Source organism: Lygodium microphyllum, chromosome 6, assembly GCF_053477565.2.
Source record: "Lygodium microphyllum isolate KBCC chromosome 6, Lygodium_microphyllum_v1.1.10, whole genome shotgun sequence".
Lineage (NCBI taxonomy): Eukaryota > Viridiplantae > Streptophyta > Polypodiopsida > Schizaeales > Lygodiaceae > Lygodium > Lygodium microphyllum.
In genome coordinates, this window is record NC_141140.1 from 130,045,641 (window position 1) to 130,065,452 (window position 19,812).

The 19,812-nt window shown below is 40.9% G+C and overlaps 2 protein-coding genes across 2 annotated transcripts in view; one reads left to right on the forward strand and one right to left on the reverse strand.

Moving 5' to 3' along the window:
* Nucleotides 1–19,182, forward strand: part of FRO1 (NADH-ubiquinone oxidoreductase-like protein) — a 33,972-nt gene extending 14,790 nt beyond the window's left edge. The window contains exons 2-5 of the mRNA XM_087680092.1: nucleotides 15,716–15,804; nucleotides 16,048–16,177; nucleotides 17,041–17,070; nucleotides 18,426–19,182. Of these exons, the coding sequence (XP_087536218.1) occupies nucleotides 15,716–15,804; nucleotides 16,048–16,177; nucleotides 17,041–17,070; nucleotides 18,426–18,485 (309 nt within the window). The 3' untranslated portion in view covers nucleotides 18,486–19,182. The remainder of the gene's footprint in view (nucleotides 1–15,715; nucleotides 15,805–16,047; nucleotides 16,178–17,040; nucleotides 17,071–18,425) is intronic.
* LOC148035124 (uncharacterized) lies at nucleotides 575–2,315 on the reverse strand. Its single transcript, XM_087680449.1, has 2 exons — nucleotides 2,266–2,315; nucleotides 575–1,640 (listed from the first exon to the last, which is right to left on the reverse strand). The coding sequence occupies exons 1-2, from the start codon at nucleotides 2,313–2,315 to the stop codon at nucleotides 575–577; spliced, it is 1,116 nt and encodes a 371-aa protein (XP_087536575.1).
* Nucleotides 19,183–19,812: the final 630 nt, after the last annotated feature.

The window sequence follows — 19,812 nt, forward strand, 5'->3', positions numbered from 1 at the left end:
CCCAAGTGTCACAGTGTCATCAATGATCATAATATCATATATAATGTAAATGTGTCATGACTCATGTATCATGAGACTCGTGATAAGTAAGCTAAATCAAAGATCATGATCATGATCTGAGTCTGCTCTAGCCACTCCTGAAGTGCCAGCCTCATCATCATGTGTACCATGAATTGCTGCATCTCCCTCAATATCAGCATGTGTCTCCTCTTCTTGCTGCATCTCCCACTCTGTGAATGGATCAGGCTTTGTTGTCATACTGTTACATAACATCCTCAAATTAGCACTAACGAATACTAGATCGTTTGCCCTCTTCACACCAAGACGGTTCCTCTTCTTTGAAGCAATGTAAGCATAGGTACTCCACAATTGCTCCAAACAAGAGGAGCTAACTGACTGACTCAAAATACGGATGGCTAGTTGCTGCAACTCAGGACCATCCGAACCATAGTCCTCCCACCACAAAGCTGCCCCAATCTTACAGCGATCCTCCTGTGCATCCCCACAACCAAAAGAACCCCGAAAGGTCCTATAACATGAAAGTTGATCTCTGATCTTTCGTCTAGTGCCATGATCAGGAACGAGACAATATAAGTCTCCATGCATCCATAACCTCAGCGTCATTCTCCTGACCCTTGCCCTGGAACTCAGGATCCACAACAAATGCAGCTGCATGCATGGGTGAGCTATAGGAGTTCCACCTCGTCACAACTAAATGGTGTATTTCCTCATACGCCTCATCATTTGGTGCCAACTCCTGCAACTTTTCATTCAGCCTGTCCATAGCCTCATATACCTTGCCAATGCAAGGTTGCATAGCATCCATAACCCTCAATAAATGTACAATGGGTGATACCATAGCATCTATCCGCTTTACATCATCCCAAAAAGTGGAGTTATTTACTTTCTCCAAGCATAAGATACCTGTAGGAGTATCTGCCAATGTTGATGAGGTAAACTCATCACTAAGAAATAACTGCCTCAAGGCACCACTGCATTCTCTTAACCTGCCTAGCATCAAGAAGTTAAAGGCAAATTTGGTATCAGAGTATTTTAAAAGTGTCTTCTTCGACCGCAAAGAGAAGTGATGGCGAAGAAACTGGTGATTCAAAACAAAGCTAACCATTTGAGCTCCTTGCTCTATGACAGGTGCAATCCATGAGAGGTTACCAATATCCTTTAGTAGGTTATTCAAGCAATGAGCCATACAAAATGAAACTGTGATATGCGGATAATATCCCTGAATAATAGCACCTGCTGCCCTATTTGCAGGCTCTCCATCTGCAACAAATCCCACAACATGCTTTGGGCCAATAAGCTCAACACCTGTAACCCACTCTGCTGCAAGTACATCTGTTGACTTTCCTATCCCCGATGCATCATGTGAAGATATGAAATACATTTCCCCACGAGAATAAGCAACCATACCATGAATGGATCGCTTGCGTGTATTACTCCAACCATCAGCAATCAAGGAAACTCCATTTTTAGCCCACATGCTCTTTCTAGTCATTGCTGCTTGCTCAACAAGGCGCTTTTTCTTGTCGAGCAAAGTGATGCGTAAGGTCTCTGATGACGGAGGTACATACGAAGGGCCATACTCACCAATCTTCTTGCACATCAATTTAAAATACTCTGACCTGGCTGCACGAAATTGAATGTGGTCATGATAAAAAAAGCGTGCCACTGATGTATCCACCTCTTCCTTCTCCTTGGGATCCCAACTAGCATCAAGTGTGCTTTGTCTACATGCAACATGTGGCGTTGTTGATGCCATGGCCGATGCAATGCCTGCAGTAGGTGTGGAGGTAGCACTTCCTGATATTGACCCTGCTCTAGATACATCTGATGGGCATGGTGTCACAAAAGTTGCAGGGTCAATTGCAACACGTCGTGGTCTAGATGCAAGATAAGCTTGTTGACCTGCTACACGGTCACGAAGCTCCCTTTGTTTCTCCAAGGTCACATTTAGACAAAACTGCACCTTTGAATTTGGCTCATGTAGGAGATGAGCTCGGACCTGATTATGCATAAATATTAAAATGGAACAAGTGGCAATTGGTAGTCCATATTCTAATATTTAAGGAACTTTGAAAAATTAAAATCAATAAAAATTTGAAAAACAAATGCTCGGCTCAATGGATTACCTTGTTTGCTCCACTAGTTCGCTTGTATGGGCAAAGCTTGCAAGTCCATGGTCGAGATCCTCCACCACTCAAAGGGCGGTCAACATTTTCTTCTTCCCATCATGACCAATCATCAGACCTTCTTCCTCGACCACCAACCCGACGAGCGGGGCGGGAAGATGAAGCCATTTATGATTTCAGGCTGAAAATTGAAGGTTCAAGAGTCGAGAGAAGGAAAAATTGAAGGCTGAAAATTGAAGGCTCGAGAGAAGGAGAAGGCTCAAGAGTCAAGACTCACTCAAGAGTCGAGAGAGAAGGGAAAGGGAGAGAAGGGAGAAGAAGAAGAAAAGAGGAGAACTTGGAACTTGGAAAAGAACTTAGAAGGAAGACTCAAGAGAAGAGGAGAAGAAGGAAGAAGGTTCAAGGAAGAAGGAAGAAGAGAAGAGAGAAGTGAAGAGAAGGTAGAAGGAAGAAGAGAAGGAAGAGAAGAAAGAGAAAGAAGAGAAAGAAGAGAAAGAAGAAGAAGGAAGAGAAGGAAGAGGTTGGAGGTGGGAGGAGAAAGAAGAGAAAAAAGAAGAAGGAAGAGAGGGAAGAGAAGGAAGAGAAGAAAAAAGAAGAAGGAAGAGAATGAAGGTGGCTGGGCCGCTAGCCGCTGGGGGCAGGATGCAAGCAGGTCACGGGAGCAGGATGCAGGCGGGAGTCTGGGCATCGGGCGGGAGTAGAACGCGAAGCGCAGGCGGATGCAGAATGCAGGCGACCGGGCGCAGGTAAGTTTCGCCTGCCACGTGGCGTTCCCTGTCCCGTTTCAGACAGGGAACGCAGCGCGGGCTGCGTTCCCTGTCTGAAACGGGACAGGGAACGTTCCATCATTTGGAAACGTGGTCCATGACGGATACATTCCGGGGACGGCGATTCCACGTGTCGGGGGGCCGTTCCGGCCGTTTCCTGTCACTATGACTTCAGCAGTGGCTAGAGCAGCCTCAGATCATGATCATGATCTTTGATTTAGCTTACTTATCACGAGTCTCATGATACATGACACATTTACATTATATATGATATTATGATCATTGATGACAGTGTGACACTTGGGCTGTTGATAGTTGTGCCATGCCGATATTATACTTGTACTTGAGTCTTGCAGTCTTGTAGTTGCCCTTTGGGCTATTTTGGCATGCCGCATTTTGCTTCAGTCTAGAGATTAGACTTTATATTTGTAGTCTTTTTTGGGGCAATGTGCATGTTCTTTTAAAGAATAGACTTCAATTTCATATTTGTAATCTTTTAAGTTTTTTGGCAATGGTACCATAGGCATGTTCTTTTAGCTTAGACTTTAAAGTTTAGTTCATTGTTCATTGTTTTATCATTTATGATTTTTGGCATATGTATTATGGATTTTATTATTTATAATTGAATAGCTTACCTCTTGAGCCTTGTAAGTTGCAATTCAATTTCTAATAAGTAGTTTTAGAATAATGCATGATATCTTAAAGTTAAAACTTAAAATGATTTGTCCTTGTGGATTATATACCTTGGTTTTAAGTTTTAACACTCTAGAGTCCACATGGATTATGAGTGAAATATTAATTTTTTTTCATGAATTTTGATTTTTTAAATGCTGTTCCTGTTCCCACGTCCCCGATCCCTAGGTTTGGCGTTCCCGTCCCCGTCCCCGTCCCCATTCCTCGTTCCCGTTCCCCGTTTCATGTTTCTATGGTTTATGCTTTGCAATGGCTAGAGACATGAACACTTTGTGCTAAGAGATGGGTTTCTGATTATGCATGGACGACTGTGTGTCACAAAGCAATTAAGATCGAGAGTTATCATTGAAAGTCTTTTTCTCTGTATGCAGGACACAGAGGTATTGATGCCACGGTCAAGGCAGTGGAGCATTTCTTTTATTGGCGAGCTTTGAGGCATGATGTAGAATAATTTGTTAGGACATGCATCGTATGTCAGAAGGTAAAGTATAATAGGTAAAAGATATCAGGTTTATTGCAGCCCTTGCCTATTCTAGATAGACCTTGGCAGAGCATTGCAATGGACTTTATTTTTTAGCTTCCTAGGATACCTATAGGGAATGATGGGATATGGACTATCATATCCAAGTTTAGCAAAATAAGCCCATTTCATTCCAGCGAAGAAGAAAATAAAGGTTGATCATATGGTATGATTGTTTTTGTAGCACATCTTTAAGTATCATGGTATGCTAGAGTCAACGTTGGTAATCGAGATGCTCGGTTCACTAGTTTATTTTAGAAGGAATCGTCGGAGAATATGGGTATCACGTTGAAATTCTCATCATTCTTCCATCCGCAGATAGATGTCAATCTAAGGAGGCAAATTCCACAGTGTTAGATCTTTTGAGGTGCTATGTTTCAGACCACAAGACATAGTGGGAGCAGTATTTGCCCTTGGTTGAGTTTGCTTACAACAGCATAGTGCATATAAACACCTTTCGGGGATTGCCATTTGATCGAGTTGCACTTGCTATTTTATGAGGCCGCGTTTTGCAACTTCTGCTTCATATCAGTATGGATTTCTTCACTTGGTAGGCTGTCCGGTCCTTCTTCATCACCCTGAGGAGTGTTGAGCTAAAAAATGCATTATATACTGACTAGCCTCTTAAATAGCCCCAAAACATACTTGATGAAAAGTGCAAAAACAATGTGCGGTTTGAGAGAGTTTTCGTGAAACCCTAATTTGGGAAGGTCCATCCACATCTATAAATAGATAAATACATATGCTGCCCCCATTCAATCCTGATCCTTTTGTGTAGGTTTCTCACTCTACCGTGTAGATTTCAGCCATTAGCCACCCAGGGTGGTTTCGTATGTTTATTACAATACGTTGAGTATGCAAATATATACAGTATGGAATGTACACAAATTTTTTAAGAATAAGATACGTTGTTTTGTATGTTCATTAAAAAATACGTATAAAATTATATATAAAATTGGTCTACACATATAAAATGTGCAACTTAAAGATAGATCATGAAGAGGCCTAGGCATTGTGGAGAGAGAAGAAATGCAGAAGTGAGAGAGAGTGATATGCAGAAGTGAGAGAGAGTGATAAGGAGAGAGAAAGACTAGAATAGGAGAGAGAGACAAAAAGAAGCAAGAAGTCATTGAAGCTGAGAGCAAGGTAATGAGGACAAGGGTAGTAATGTATTAATGTGTCAAAAGATGAGAAAAATTACATGTCCCCTCCTTTTATACCTATGTCAGTGTGACATGGCATCACTATTATTTACACACTAAATTCTTATTCTTCCCAGCTTCTTACAATCCATCCCATCCCAAGGGTTTTTTCCCTGAAAAACAAATTTACAAAGATTGGAAAAAGATGGATAGAACCGAGTACTACTCTATTTTCAACTCTACAAATGGAAAAATGAATGAAAGATAAGAGACATATGGATTGAAATGAACGAATGGAAGTATGCCTCAGCTATATACATGATCAAGAATGCTTCAAAAGTACTTGGAGCCTTAAAGTTTTCAATTGATGAGCTCAAAATGAAGTAGACAGCTTGTTGTATAAATAGACCTTGCTAAACCAAATGTGCCATAACTTCTGGTAGAAGTATCCAAATGGAACATGCCACATGTCAAAACGTAGCTCTTGAAGAGTACTTTGATCCTATGTAGGTGGCATAATTCTGAAAATTAGACAAAATAAAAACTATTCTAAAACAGTCTGCTCTGTCAGGTCCTTGTTTGCACCATAATTGACTCCATAGTCAATAAGCTTCGGCCATCAATGTGTCCCTTAGAAAAGGAAGCTCATCTAATATGAAATTATGCCTCCAAGAAGCTTTCTCAGGTGGTAAACCTCTCCATTTGATCAAATATTCAATGATGGAACAAGATTGAAGCTTCTTCTCACGTTGATCTATGACAGCCTCTGGGATGTACTGAATAAGGCCTTCACATCACCAATAGATGGTAGCTCATCAACTGAATCAACAGGATCACCATAGAAAGGCTTGAGCTGACTAACATGGAATACATTATGAATCTTAGTGGAAGAGGGTAGCTCCAATCTATATGCCTAGTCTCCAATGCACTTTAGGATCCGCTAGGGGCCATAAAATCTGTGAGCAAGCTTGGATCCATCTTTCAAAGTGGAATATTGAGACTTGGGCACTTTCAACAAAACCAATTCTCCTTCTTGGAACTCTAAAGGTTGCCTTTTCTTATCTTCATACATCTTCATTTGGACTTAGGCTTTTCTAAGATTCATCTTACAGTGGTGAAGAAGGGTGAAACCAACCTTCCTTCCATGGATGGGTGGTAAATCCTTGATTACAACTTAATTACAGCAGCAAACAATAAATGCAAATTTGAAAATACAAATTTAACTATTGATCTTGGACAATGCACACTCGATTGGTCCCAAAATTGATGACCCTTTTGGTATTTCTTTAGCTTTATTGAAGAAGAAGTTGATTTACAATGGGATTCTCTCGATCCCTTTTGCAATCCAAACTCCTTGTTGTCCAAAGTGACCAGCAAGACTTCAATCTGTTTTGCCCCTTGATTCGGGCACTTAATTGGCCTTCAACCACTTCATAGATGATGGAAATGCCCCAAATTCAATGGTTGGCTAGTTCTCCACCTGAATTTAGCTGAATTTCACCTTCAGCCTTGAAAAATCCAAGTCTTGGAGCTTCCAATTTTTGGCACGCTTCTTAAGGCTACTGCTAAACCCAAATTTCTATTGTAAATTAGGGTTTACAGCAGAGAAATTTGCAATTATTCGGCCTCCAAGGGTCCAAATGCTGAGATCTTGGGAGTAAGGTTGTGAAATGGTTGGGAGATGAGAGAGAGAGCTGTAGAGAGAGAAAATTCAGAGTTTTGTCGTGAAGAATGATTGAAAATCAGTCAAATGCAGTTGCTGCCTTGCCACAACAGCATTAAATGCTGTCGTCTACAACTGAGACATTTAAATCAGTTGTCACCTTATACCTGGATACAATTGCCCAGCTGTGGAGGGTTTGAATCTACAATCACCTCCTCAAAACTCACTCGTGCCTGGTTGGAATGGCTGAAAATAGGTTGGCCAACCATGACTGCTCACAGCTCTCCCACATTTGCTACAACAAGAATGATCTTGTTTTTCCTCTTCTTCAACCTTTTACCAGCTTGTATGGGCAAGTTTTGTTGAGCTAAAAATGCATTAGCTTTACTTAAATAGCCCCAAAACTTGCTTAATTAATAAAGAAACCTAGTTTATTTAAAAGAAACGTGATCCTAGAGAGTTTCTGTGTTCCATAAGCATAAACCCACTTGGGAGGGCCCAAACTTTCTATAAATATGTATGCTGCTCTCCATTCAGTCCATAATCTCGTTTTTGCAGATTTCAAGTGTTTCAACTTGTTGTGCACACCCCGTTTATGAATAACATCTCAGCCGAAGCTGTCAATTGCTGTCTACATTAGTTGGTGCATGATTTCCAGCCCTCTTCTTGCAGTTTGGAGCTGATCCCAACCAGGCGACTACTGTTCCTGCACAGACGTGTTGCCGTACTGCGTGCCACGTTATTTGCAGCTTGCGTTTGGCAATTTTCTCTCTCAATTTTCTCTCTCCTCCAGTTGTCGCCAAGCTGTTCAGCCTGTGTTTGGCAGTTTTCTCTCTTGTAGGCTGTCTTGCCTGCGATTTTAGTATTTTTCTCTTTTCACTGTTGTTTGCATCAGATCCAGTTTCTCATTGCTGCGTTTGCTGGTGTTCGATATCCGGAGGTTGCCTTGTTGCGATTAAGGATTCGTTCAGAGTACGACACACTCTCCAGCACATTACCCCTGTCGTGATCCTTGAGATACAGGAGTTCGAGGTTCAGCATTCATTCACTGTATAGTGTGTTTGCTGCATGGGCATTGTATATTCAATAGTTATATCACTTCATTTATTTTCTGTGTTCATTGTTTCTCAGTTACCCTAACCCTAACCGTGTTCTTTTATTAGTCTGTGCTTTGTCATACTATTTTTCGGTCTTTTGGAATGGTAGACTCTGGATCCACATATTCGTGGCATTGCCCATCGCAGTCTCCAAGGCAGTTTTTCCTTAGCTTGCTTGCTTGCTTTGCTTGTCTTGCTTGCTTCACATATTTGCTATACCCACAACCATTTTTCTTCTTCACTGACACTCAGTAATGGTAGGGATAGTATGCTTGTTTTGTGAAGGTCTTCGGTTTGACCATCCTTATCATTCTCCCGTTTGGAGGCATGGATACTCAATAGGACGAAAATTGATTTGAACCCCCACTAAATGCTACATCTATCAAATTCAAAAAAATAAAATAAAAAATTTCATAGTTGATTCCATTTGCCTTTGTCCGATGCCCTGTCCTCTCTAGGGTGATCACTTGGGCTTCCTTGGTAAGATAACCATTGTCTCTATAGTCTTAGTAGGCCATTGGGCAACTGACACGCACTCTTTGTCCGATGCTCTAGCTGCTTTGGGGTGGGATACCTTGGGCAAAAGATCTTTCTTGTGGCATCGTTGTTGGGCCTGAGAGGGAGTGTTGAGCTAAAAATGCATTAGCTTTACTTAAACAACCCCAAAACTTGCTTAATTAGGAAAGCCCAATACCAAATGAAGATGTATGTAGATGAGAAGAGGCGACCTTTAGAGTTCCAAGAAGGAGAATTGTTTTTGTTAAAGGTGCCTAAGTCTCGGTATTCTACTTTAAAAGATGGATCCAATAACAAGCTTGCTCATAGATTTTATGGCATTATCGGATCCTGAAGCGCATTGGAGACTTGGCATATAGATTGGAGCTACCCTCTTTTACTAAGATTCATAATGTATTCCATGTTAGTTAGCTCAAGCCTTTCTATGGAGATCCTTTTGATACAATTGATGAACTGTCACCTATTGATGAAGGTCTTATTCAGCACATTCCAGAGGCTATGATGGGATAGTGTGAGAAGAAGCTTCGATCTCGTTCTATTATGGAATATTTAATCAAATGGAGAGATTTACCACTTGAGGAAGCTTCTTGGAGGCTTGATTCCATATTAGATGAGTTTCCTTTCCTAAGGGACACATTGGTGGTTGAAGCTTACTAACTATGGAGCCAGTTATAGTGTAGATTGACAGTAGACTGTTTTATAACAATTTTTATTCTGCCTAATTTTCAGAATTATGCCACCTATATAAGGTCAAAGTACTCTTCAAGAGCTATGTTTTGACATGTGGCACGCTTCATTTGGATACTTCTTGAAGTTATTGAAGATTTGGTTCAGCAGGGTCTGTTTATATAGCAAGCTGTCTACTTCATTTTGAGCTCATCAATTAAAGACTTTAAGGCTCCAAGTACTTTTGAAGCATTCTTGATTATGTATATAGCTGAGACCTATTTCCATTCCTTCATTTTAGTCCATATGTCTCTTATCTTTCATTCATTTTTCCATTTGTAAAGTTGAAAATAGAGTAGTACTTTGTTTTGTCTATCCTTTTCCAATCTTTGTAAGTTTGTTTTTGAAGGCAAAAACCCTTGGGACGGGATGGATTGTAAGAAGCTCGGAAGAATAAGAATTTAGTGTGTAAATAATAGTGATGCCATGTCACATTGACATAGCTATAAAAGGAGGGGACATGTAAATTTTCTCATCTTTTGACATATTAATACATTACTGTCCTTCTCCTCATTACCTTGCTCTAAGCTTCAATGGTATTGTAAGAATTTGGGAAGAATAAGGATTTAGTGTGTAAATAATAGTGATGCCATGTCACACTGATATAGGTATAAAAAAAGGGGATATGCAATTTTTCTAATCTTTTGACACATTAATATATTAGTGTCCTTCTCATTACCTTGCTCTTAGCTTCAATGGCTTCTTGCTTCTTTCTGTCTTTCTCTCTCCTATTCTAGTATTTCTCTCTCCTCGTCACTCTCTTTCTCTCATCTTTTGCACTTCTTCTCTCTTTTGTAGTCTTCTCTCTCCTCTTCCTCTCTCTCCAGTTTTCTTCTTGACAGGAGAAGGATGAGGATAAAGGAGGAGAGGGAGAGGAAGAGGGATTTGGAAAAAGGAGAGGGTGTAATATGTATGAATGAACCTTGAAAGTGAGAGAGAGGAAAGGGAGAGGGAGAGGGAGAGGAGAGGAAGAGAAGGCGAGAAAGGGATAGGGAGAGGGAGAGGGGAAGGGAGAGGGAGAGAGAGAGGGTGATCAAAGAAGATAGTGGCTTGAAAGTTGAGCTCAAGAGGGGCAGATTTATGAAGATGGAGGCTGATTTGTGTGGTGAGATGGGGGGAGGAGGCTTCCCATTTGATAAGGGCTGAGGTGAGGGGGAAGAGAAAAGGAAGGAGTGTGAAATGGGGAGGAGTGTGAAAGAAGAGAAGTTTGAATGTGTAACATGCAAAAAAAAAGGGCAAAAGTTAAAAAGAAAAGCATCAATAGATATTTTAAATGGTTAAAAAAAAAAATCGAACGTATGCAAACCATATGGTATCGTATGAAATGTAGTGTATGTGCATGGAATTCAACCTTGTAGCCACTTATCATCTGCTATCTAGCCATCACAGATTGCAGCCCATCACTATTCAGCCCTAGGCACTTTATTTTTCAGCCATTGCTGTGCTGTTTGGAGATCTCCATCTGTTGTGTCATCATAGCATCTGATTAGTGGGTGTTTTAGGCATCGTGTTAGGCGACTGGCTGTTGCTGTCTCTTCCACTAGGTGACTGCTGCAATACCTACGTTTTTGTTGTCTAGCAGGCCGCCTATATCAGCAAACATCTCTCCTATTGTTGCTTGACAGTTCTTTGCTTCAGGTGATCAGTTTTCAGTCTTCTTTGGTGGTACATTACTTTGTTTACCAGATTTCAGCTTCCGTTTGATGTGTTTTGGTGACCAGCTTGCTACCGTTCATTATGTAGTACTCTCTCATCTTTGACTGGTTGTTATAGTACTTGGGATCCGTTCTTGGTGGACGTCACTCTCCAACACTGCTCCTATGGCTTTGGACACTCTGTATACTCTTCATTTATTTATAGTTTTCATTCACTTCAGAGTTGTGTTCTTTCTCTCTCCTTCTATTTGTTTGTTTTTACGTTTGAGTTTTGAGTTTTTCTTTTAGGGTTTGAGTTTTGTACATGTATGTTTGTATCATTGTGTTTTTGTTGTGGTCGTACACTTAGTGTTTTCTCAGTGCAAACCCTAGTAGCTACTCAGTTTTCTTCACATGGTATCAAAGCCAGTACTCTTGTAAAGAGTATCTGGCAGATATTATGGAGTGCTCGTGCTTGTGCAAGGCACATAAATGACTCGTAGTCAAATCACAATGTCTCAGTTACCTCCTTCTCGGGACCCCATGATGTCTTTTTAGGCTTCTCCATCATCATTGGAGGCTTTGAGGAGGCATTTTGGACTTGGCGAGGAAGACGACACTTCACCTTCACCGTCATTTTCTTTGGTTTCTCTTGTTTTAGATTTTAGTCTCATGACAAATACTGAGTTTCAAGAGTACGGCCCATCTAGCAAAGAAGTAAAACCTATTTGGAAGCAAGTCCCTAAGAAAATTAGATTTTGCATACACTGCTAGAGATCGGGCCAGGTGGATGAGGAGTGTTGTACCAAGGCCTAGGGTTTTCCACCTAGAAAACCACAACAGACCGTTGCAAGTGCCTCCACTCTAGCTGGCTTGTCCACTGGGGATACGCTTATTGCTGTTACCCCATCTTCTTCTTTGGTCCTCGGAACTGCTAGACATGTGGCACTTGGACAGTCTTGGTAGATGGTCTCTTTCACTACCCTTGCGGGAATGGTTGATTGGTTTGTGAGTTTTGATCCCATTGCATTTTACGCATCCACTTCACATCCACCTCCATCTAGGACTACCTCACCACCTCATGTGATTTTCATTGATAGAGCCTTGCTAGTGGGCGTATGCAATGGTGGCCATATCCTAGTGTATCTCCATCTTCACACTCTTCGGTCTTTAGGCTATAGAGTCAGGCCCATAGGATTTTGTTCTTAGATCTTCATTCTTAATTCTTCCATTGCATTTACTCCCCCATACATACACATTTGCATCATTGCATTGTTCTTACAGTTAGCTTTTCATTTCAGTTTTGTTTTGTTTTTTGGAGTATCTCACTACTAAATTTTGTACTTGCAAATTTTCATCTCTTTTGCAGAGTTTTGTTTTGAGTGTGGGGCTAATATGCAGGTTTGCCCTACTCTTACTTGGGTTGGAGACTTTGGATCCATGTTGTTCCATTCATGGTTTCATCATCTTAGGAGTTTTAACTTTTTTACTAGCATGGAGGCTTCCCCTTCCGAGGCGGATCATGCAACATCTCTCTTGATGCTATTATGGTGGTGACTTCTATCTCGATCTTCCAGTTGGGATCGATCTTCCTTCTCTAGCATCAACATCCAAGGTTGAGAGGAGATTGTTACCCTTCTTGGTATTCTACTGGTTTCGGTACTTATCTTCGACATCGGCGTTTTCCCCACTGTTGTTTCATCATCTTTGTGAAGGGTGCTTGGGTAAGTGAAAAAATTTCCCTCTTAATTTCCTATGTTGTGTCACTATTTTCCATGTTTTCCAGCGTGGTTATCATATTCTTCACTTCCTTGTTAGTCACCCCATTATGTGGCCTAGAAGGACATGGTTTTTGGTCAATGATCACATTTTCGTTTTACTGGCCATGTTGTAAGCCTATTCCAAGATTAGGCATTGCATTTCCCCCTTCATTATATCCATTTTGAGAATGAGGTGCATCATTGCTAGTTGATCCCATCTCACTGTAAGAAGACATTCTTGCTGTAAATGCTTAGCTGAACATAATTTCAAAACTAGAGCAAAGCTTTTGACCTTGAGTCAGGTGCCTTGGGTCCACCAAGTCAAGGAATTGATGGTATCCAAGCAATGGAACCATAAAACTAGCCTTTCTCCTTAGGAAGGATGGTAAGAACCTTGCTAATCAATAATTTAAGCAACAAGCAATTAAAGCAAATAAGCTGCAATGCACAATTTACCACTTAAAATTGGACAATGGACAGCCTCTTGGCTCCAAAAGCAGTGGCTCTTACATTATTTGTTTATCTTTTATTGCAAATGGATGGAGTACATTGCAATTATTTCATCTCCTCCACTAATCCAAGTTCGGGAATCTCCCAATTCCCATTTTTTGAATACTAAAAAGGTGGCACCTGGATACCATGCCCATAAGTTTCTCAAAACCATATGATGTGACCTATCATTAGAAAGCTCTTGAAAAATAGAATCTATTGAACTATAAAGCGCTTGATTTGGAGTTATAATATTCAAGTTATGACAAATCCAAAGATTTGACCATGTGTCCCAAACTTATGGAAAATTTCCATATTCCCCAATATGGTGTTCTAGGTGTTCCCTGCCACATTCTGCAAAGCCCTTAGGCTGCTCTATGTAAATCTCATCATGCAAATCCCCATGCAAGAATGCAGTCTTGACATTCATCTGATACGTGTCCAAGTCAAGCTGCATGACTAAGGCCAAAACCAAGCGTAGGGTGGTCATCTTAAAGGAGTCTATCTCAGACTGCATAGCCCTCTCCCAGGAGTGACTGTCACCCCTGGGCATAGCCTCATCATAAGTGAAAGGCTCTCCTACATTTGTAACTAAGACATAATGCATCAAGGGCTGAAATCTATCAGGTGGATGTCTGTCTCTAGTAGACCGACAGGCTCTGCTACCTACCCAGCTACCTGTCCAACACCCTGACCATGAGCATCTGCTACAGCTGTAGGCTGTCCAACTGGCTATGCGGAAGCTCTCGGCTCCTCCTGAAATATGACCCTACGGATCTCAACAACTCTCTCAGGCTGACGATAAATGACTAGCAAGCCTTCAAACCAAATTGTCCCTTGGTTTGCACAGGGATTGGCCTTATATTAACAAGTTACAACTTTATCATGGGCATTAACCATCGCACGTACGCGATGGCACCAAGGCATTTGAAGTAATACATCACATCCTTCTAATGGTGCTATGAAGAAGTTGTTGTCTACATAACTTTGAACGTGCAAGCGAAGCTTCCCAATCATAGGAGTGACGGGCTTGCATGTCTCTTGCATGCTATACCAATCTCTCCCACGAGACGCATCTTATTTGAGTTTGATTCCTAGATGGGCAGCCATATCTGTAGAGAATTTTTGAACATGCAACAAGATCAAAGAAGATCAATGTATCAGATCTCTAAACTTGCTCCATGCTTTCCAATGTTCTGTGGCATCACCATTGGGCTGATTTGTCACCACATTGGATATCAAACTAGCCGAGGTTTTGGGGCTTTTCCCCTTTGAATCTCCCTTATTTTTTGCCTTTTCAGCTTGCTGCCTATTGGGACAGTCCACTTGCCCTTGTGCACATACAAAGACAAAGCATTTATTTGCAGCCATTAATTCTTTATGTTGGGCAGCCAATTTCCGAGTCTTTTCTTGCTGTTTTTGCCTCTCTCCAGCCGTATTTTCAGATTGTCCCTTTTCTTAGCCTTGGAAAACTTCTTGGATGGCTTCACATAATTATCCTTGAAGCTCGTAGAGTCTATACTTTCTACTCAACAGAGCATTGGTTGTACATGTCGTCTCCATGAGTTGTGACATGCTGGTCATTGTGGTCTTTCTGCAAAAATCCTTGATTTCCCTGGGCAGCCTACAACAATACTTCTCGATTTGCTGCAAAATGGGACAGCATGACAAGGAGGACCAACAACAATGTCTTTCAAAACTTCTTATTGTATTGCTCCAAATTCTCGCATTGCAATGTATCCAACTTCTTCCAAGCAGTCATAATATTCACTTCAAAGATACTCATCAATCAAGTAGAAGCAAACGATGGCTTAAAGTGAACAGATGTTGTTGGTGTCCTACCATGGATCAAAAGTGTGGAGCACCACTGCAATACATTCCCTTCCCAAAATATGGTTGTCTTTCAGATCTTAGAGGATTGGGTGAAGCTATCTCGAGAGTAGTTCATGTCAAACTATTGATTGAAAGTCAACGCTTTTACTCTATCATGCGCACAACTAAAATTCTTTAACTTCACATATATACAAATCCTTCTTGTTTCATGCTGAGGAGGAATTCGGAAATTTGAATAATAAGTATCATATTTTCCAGAAATAATAACTAAACATATGTATCCTTGGGAAGGCATTTTTTCTTCTCACACAATTCTCTCAGAGACAGTTGCTGTTGGACAGCCTTCCACTCCTAGAGTTCCCCGATTGTAATGCATACATCTATACGAACAGCCTGTTTAGCGATTTTTCTTCTTCTTTACTCTTTACTGTCTTCTTTGAGCTCATTTGTTAGTTGTGTGTTGCACACTTCGTGTTTTCTTTGCAAAACCCTAGTGTGTCCTGACACAGTATGCCACAAAGAAAATGTTAACTTCAAGGTAAGAGGATGGTGCTAGGCCTTCAAAGAGCAAATAGTTTTTCAGATAGAATGTGGCCTAACCTTTTTGTAGCTATGCCTCATTAAGGGCATCTATTAGATCAGATTATGTGTGCTCATTGTGTTGGATAATCACGTGTTTAGTAGCTTGTAATTGGTTTAACAAATCACCAACTATGTTGGGATGACAGGTAGTTATCTACTCCCCAGCCAGATCAGCATCCACACAGGGTAATGCTAGAACTCCAAAGTGGAAAATCAACTTTGTCTCCACAGAAAAGTATGTAGCCGCAATCCAGTCCCATCAGTGTTTTTCTTTCACGGCTTTATATTTTATAGTTTGTTCGGGCAATTTATGATACAGACTTCAGAGTCTAGTTGGGTAATGAAACTAACATAGGTGTTTCTACTTAAGTATATTTGTCAGCTGTAGCACACCTGAAGAAGTTGCTCCCAAGAGCAGGGCAGAGTTGGACATACTGACCAGGGTTTTTTTGAATCTTGTTATAATGGGTTCTTTCAGGTGGGAAAACCCATTAATGGGCTGGACATCAACTGGAGATCCCTATGCAAACCTGGGAGAGAGTGCCCTTGTTTTTGAGGATAAACAATCTGCTATTGATTTTGCCCTGAAATATGGATGGGACTACATGGTAGTTTACTTTCTTGTGGCTGTTTGCTGTATTGGTGATGGTTTACAATAAGTATATGTATCTTGAATGGATTCCTTACATGCACCTATTGCCACTATTCATGTGCATATGTGCACAAACAATCACAACAATGTTATCCACAGGTATGTAGGCTTGCAGGTCTACTACCTTAATTGGCAACTGATGGCAGTTTAGCACTGCAAGGTATCAAGAAATTCTCATTCACTGGTCACTAAATGCCATAGTCAAAAGTAGCAGGCTGTGGCTCTGTCAAAATGTATTTGTGTTGTGGAAATCAGATATGACACAATCGAGTTGCTCTTTTTGGGTTGGAGATGCAACATGGCATGAGAAGATATAAGAGCTGCAGATCAGGCCTTTCATTGATGGAATTAAATAGAGCAAGCTAAGCCTGAATTCTAGGCGCTCTTCCATACAAATGGCTAAACACAGATACATGAGGACCAAGTTTAGGTTCAGTATGATTTGGGGTATCACTGGTTAGCTATGGTACCTTGTACATACTGTTTACTTGAATGTGTTTGCATTTGGCAAACCATCTGCCTACAAGTGATTTTCATGGTGGTCAATGACATACAAGTCTATAAGAAAAATCATAAAAGTCTGCATCTAGTTTTGACCTCTTGCACACTCTGCAAAATAAGCAAACCTGTGGATGTTATTTATCCTGTTTATATGCATCCTGTGAAACTTTCAGCCAGGATGAAGGATTCTGGAGGTGTGCACTTTAGAACATGTAATCTGTAAATGTTTTTAAATCCGGTTACTAATATTCTATTCTATAAAGCCCATTTTGATATCATACTAAGACTTCTCTGTGGTGGTTATGCTTGTATATGTAGGTGAAGGAGCCGCATGTGCCGATAATCAAGGTACAATTCTATTTCTCTTGATTGTCTGTGTCCTGGTAAACTTATGAAGTCTTATGCTCTCAGTAAATCTCGTCAATAAATAGTTTCATCTATAGTGGTGGAGAAACAAGTGAGCAAATGTCTTAAGCCCGTAATTGGCTCAACTCTAGATGTTGGGGGGATGGGTAATCTTGCTGAATGCTGATAATAGACCTGATGGTTGAGAAAATGGGTACTTTGGATTTGGGTAGAGCCCTAGATAAGCAGCTCTAACTTGTTTCAATTTCTTGATCCTCTCTTGGAGATTGTGCCTGGGGTGTTATTGAAGTAACCATATAACTAGACTCTAGAGCCTGTTACAAAATGAGGCAAGAGCCTGGGAGCAGATGTAAGTCTTCAGTGCTGATGTGATGTCCACAACTGACACAGAACGCGCCCCGCATTTCCCCCCCGCTCTCAGGTTACACGTCAAGCCCAGAAAGCTATGTGTATTAGCCTCGCCTAACTTGCTGCCACAGTCTCCATGATGTTGTGCCTCCAAAAATCCTCGTCATGAACCTAGTTGTTGATGTGTTTTGCCCTGGAAATCCTCGTCATGAACCTAGATTGAGAGTCGAGATCTGTGTTACATAGGCTTGTGAGCCTTATGCACGATTGGAGTCAATCTCATTGATCAAGTATTCTATTGACAAGGGCATTCGTAAATAAACTGGGGGCCCTCACATCATTTGCACTTATGGCCATAAGGCATATTGGTGCTCACATAAGCTAGGAGATGGTTATTAGCATGACCTAATAAATGGTAGCACAGACATTCATAAGTATTGCTGCTTCATAGTGTGGCTCTACAAACTCCCAACTACACCCCCCTTGGCTTCTTTAACTAGGAGTAAGTTTTGCCATCCGGATGCTGGAATTTAGAACTAAGTGTAAGTTATTTTTGTAAGACGATCGGCAGCTTGTAGAGGGAATCTACTTAGGATCACAGAAAGTAGAGGCTAATAAATGTTACCTGTGGAGGCATTGCCTAGTCATTGTTGAAGAGGACTTATGGTTTATACCATTTATACCTTAGATTTGAGCAGGAGGCACTATGTTGACAGTATCAGGGTGCCAGTGCTCCAGCTTTAGCACCCTTGAATAACCTTTTGGAGGTGGATCTAGCTGTTAGCATAGAGACCACAGTGACAAGTGGCATCACATAAGTAGTAGTGAATTAAGAATACTGATAGGTGACCCATGTTTGCTCTGTTCTTGGAGACGTCTTGACATTGGTGTGTCTTGGTTTGATGTCGCTGATTATGCTGTCACTAGTTTCTGTGTGCTCTTATGTGGCTTTGTTATTCTGTTAATTGAAATCCCTTGGCTTTTATCAGACAAAGGCCTATGCAGACAATTTCAAGTTTAAAGGACCTCCCAACATGGAAGAAGATTGAAGAGAAATAGCGAGTACCTGTCACTGGCTAATGGTGAGCTGTTGTAATTGACTTGTAATCGGGTCATTTAGGGAGTCTATACAGCACATAATTGGGTCAGTTTAGTATTCAGCTTAGCCTGAAAATGGGGTCATTGATCCATGAGGTTTTCTTTTGTCTCTGTGCCAACTACTTTGATTCCCATGTTTCAATTGCTTTCTCAATAATGATCAGAAATTTCATCATTTATTTGCCAAATGTGGACATGGCATATTGATTTCCCCCTCGCATTCGACTGGGTAGCCTTAGAATCTTTGCTACCTTGGATGTTGATGATGAAATGATTTGCATTATTGATTCTAACTGTGCTTTTGGAAAAAAAAGGAATCATGCCGGTGGATACTTGGATGGTGTCATATGCCAACTGTATTTGACTTGCTCCTTGGTATCGATATTGGCATCCTGTTACAGAAGCATGTATGCACAATTGTAATTAGAAGATAACGGTGTGTCTTTGATCTTATTCCTACCTTGCATTGTACATCAGTCCCTTTAGAGGCCCATCATGGCCATTGCAGACCGAACACATGGTCTGCAGACACATTCTCGATGTTACATCCATGTAAACGATACAGCGTTGTCCAGTGAACCAATGAGAAATCATTAAGCGAGATTGAATCTCTGGCTTACTCTTGCAGCCATGATCTGTATGTTGGCCCTCAGTATGATATTGTTTTGATGGATCTCAATAATGATTTTGGACTAATCTGTCTCTACCCTCTCTCTAATTAGGTTTGAACTTCTCTAACAATAAACGAATAGCTCAATAAGTATAAGCACATGCACGTGCTGTACATGCAGGCACAGCGGTCTGTGCTATTATTAGCTTATCAATCTTTGTCATGTTGACTCTCTCTCTTTTTTTTTCGTAAAGACTCTCTCTCTCTCTCTCTCTCTCTCTCTCTCTCTCTCTCTCTCGTGGGCACCATGAGTAAGTCTAATCTAACACTTGAGCTACACCTGTTAGGTCAGCAAACCTCTTCTCTCTCTTTCGCAGATTGGAATGACAGTAAATTTGCACATTAATCATTAGGGCAAGCACTTCAGACCCCTCAAAACTTGCTTTTTTATCATCGAATTAACATTTAGTTAAAACATACTCGAAACCCACAAAATCAGTGTTTCTCTTAGCAGTGCATCGCTTATCTACTTGCCACGTGTTCGTGAAACATGAGCATTTGCTAGAGAGCTTAGAAAATTTCCTTAGAAGTGTGGATATGGGAGCTGGGAATTGAACGCATGCATGTGTGCTCATAGTCGCGAGCTTTTTACCAGCCGAATGAATGTT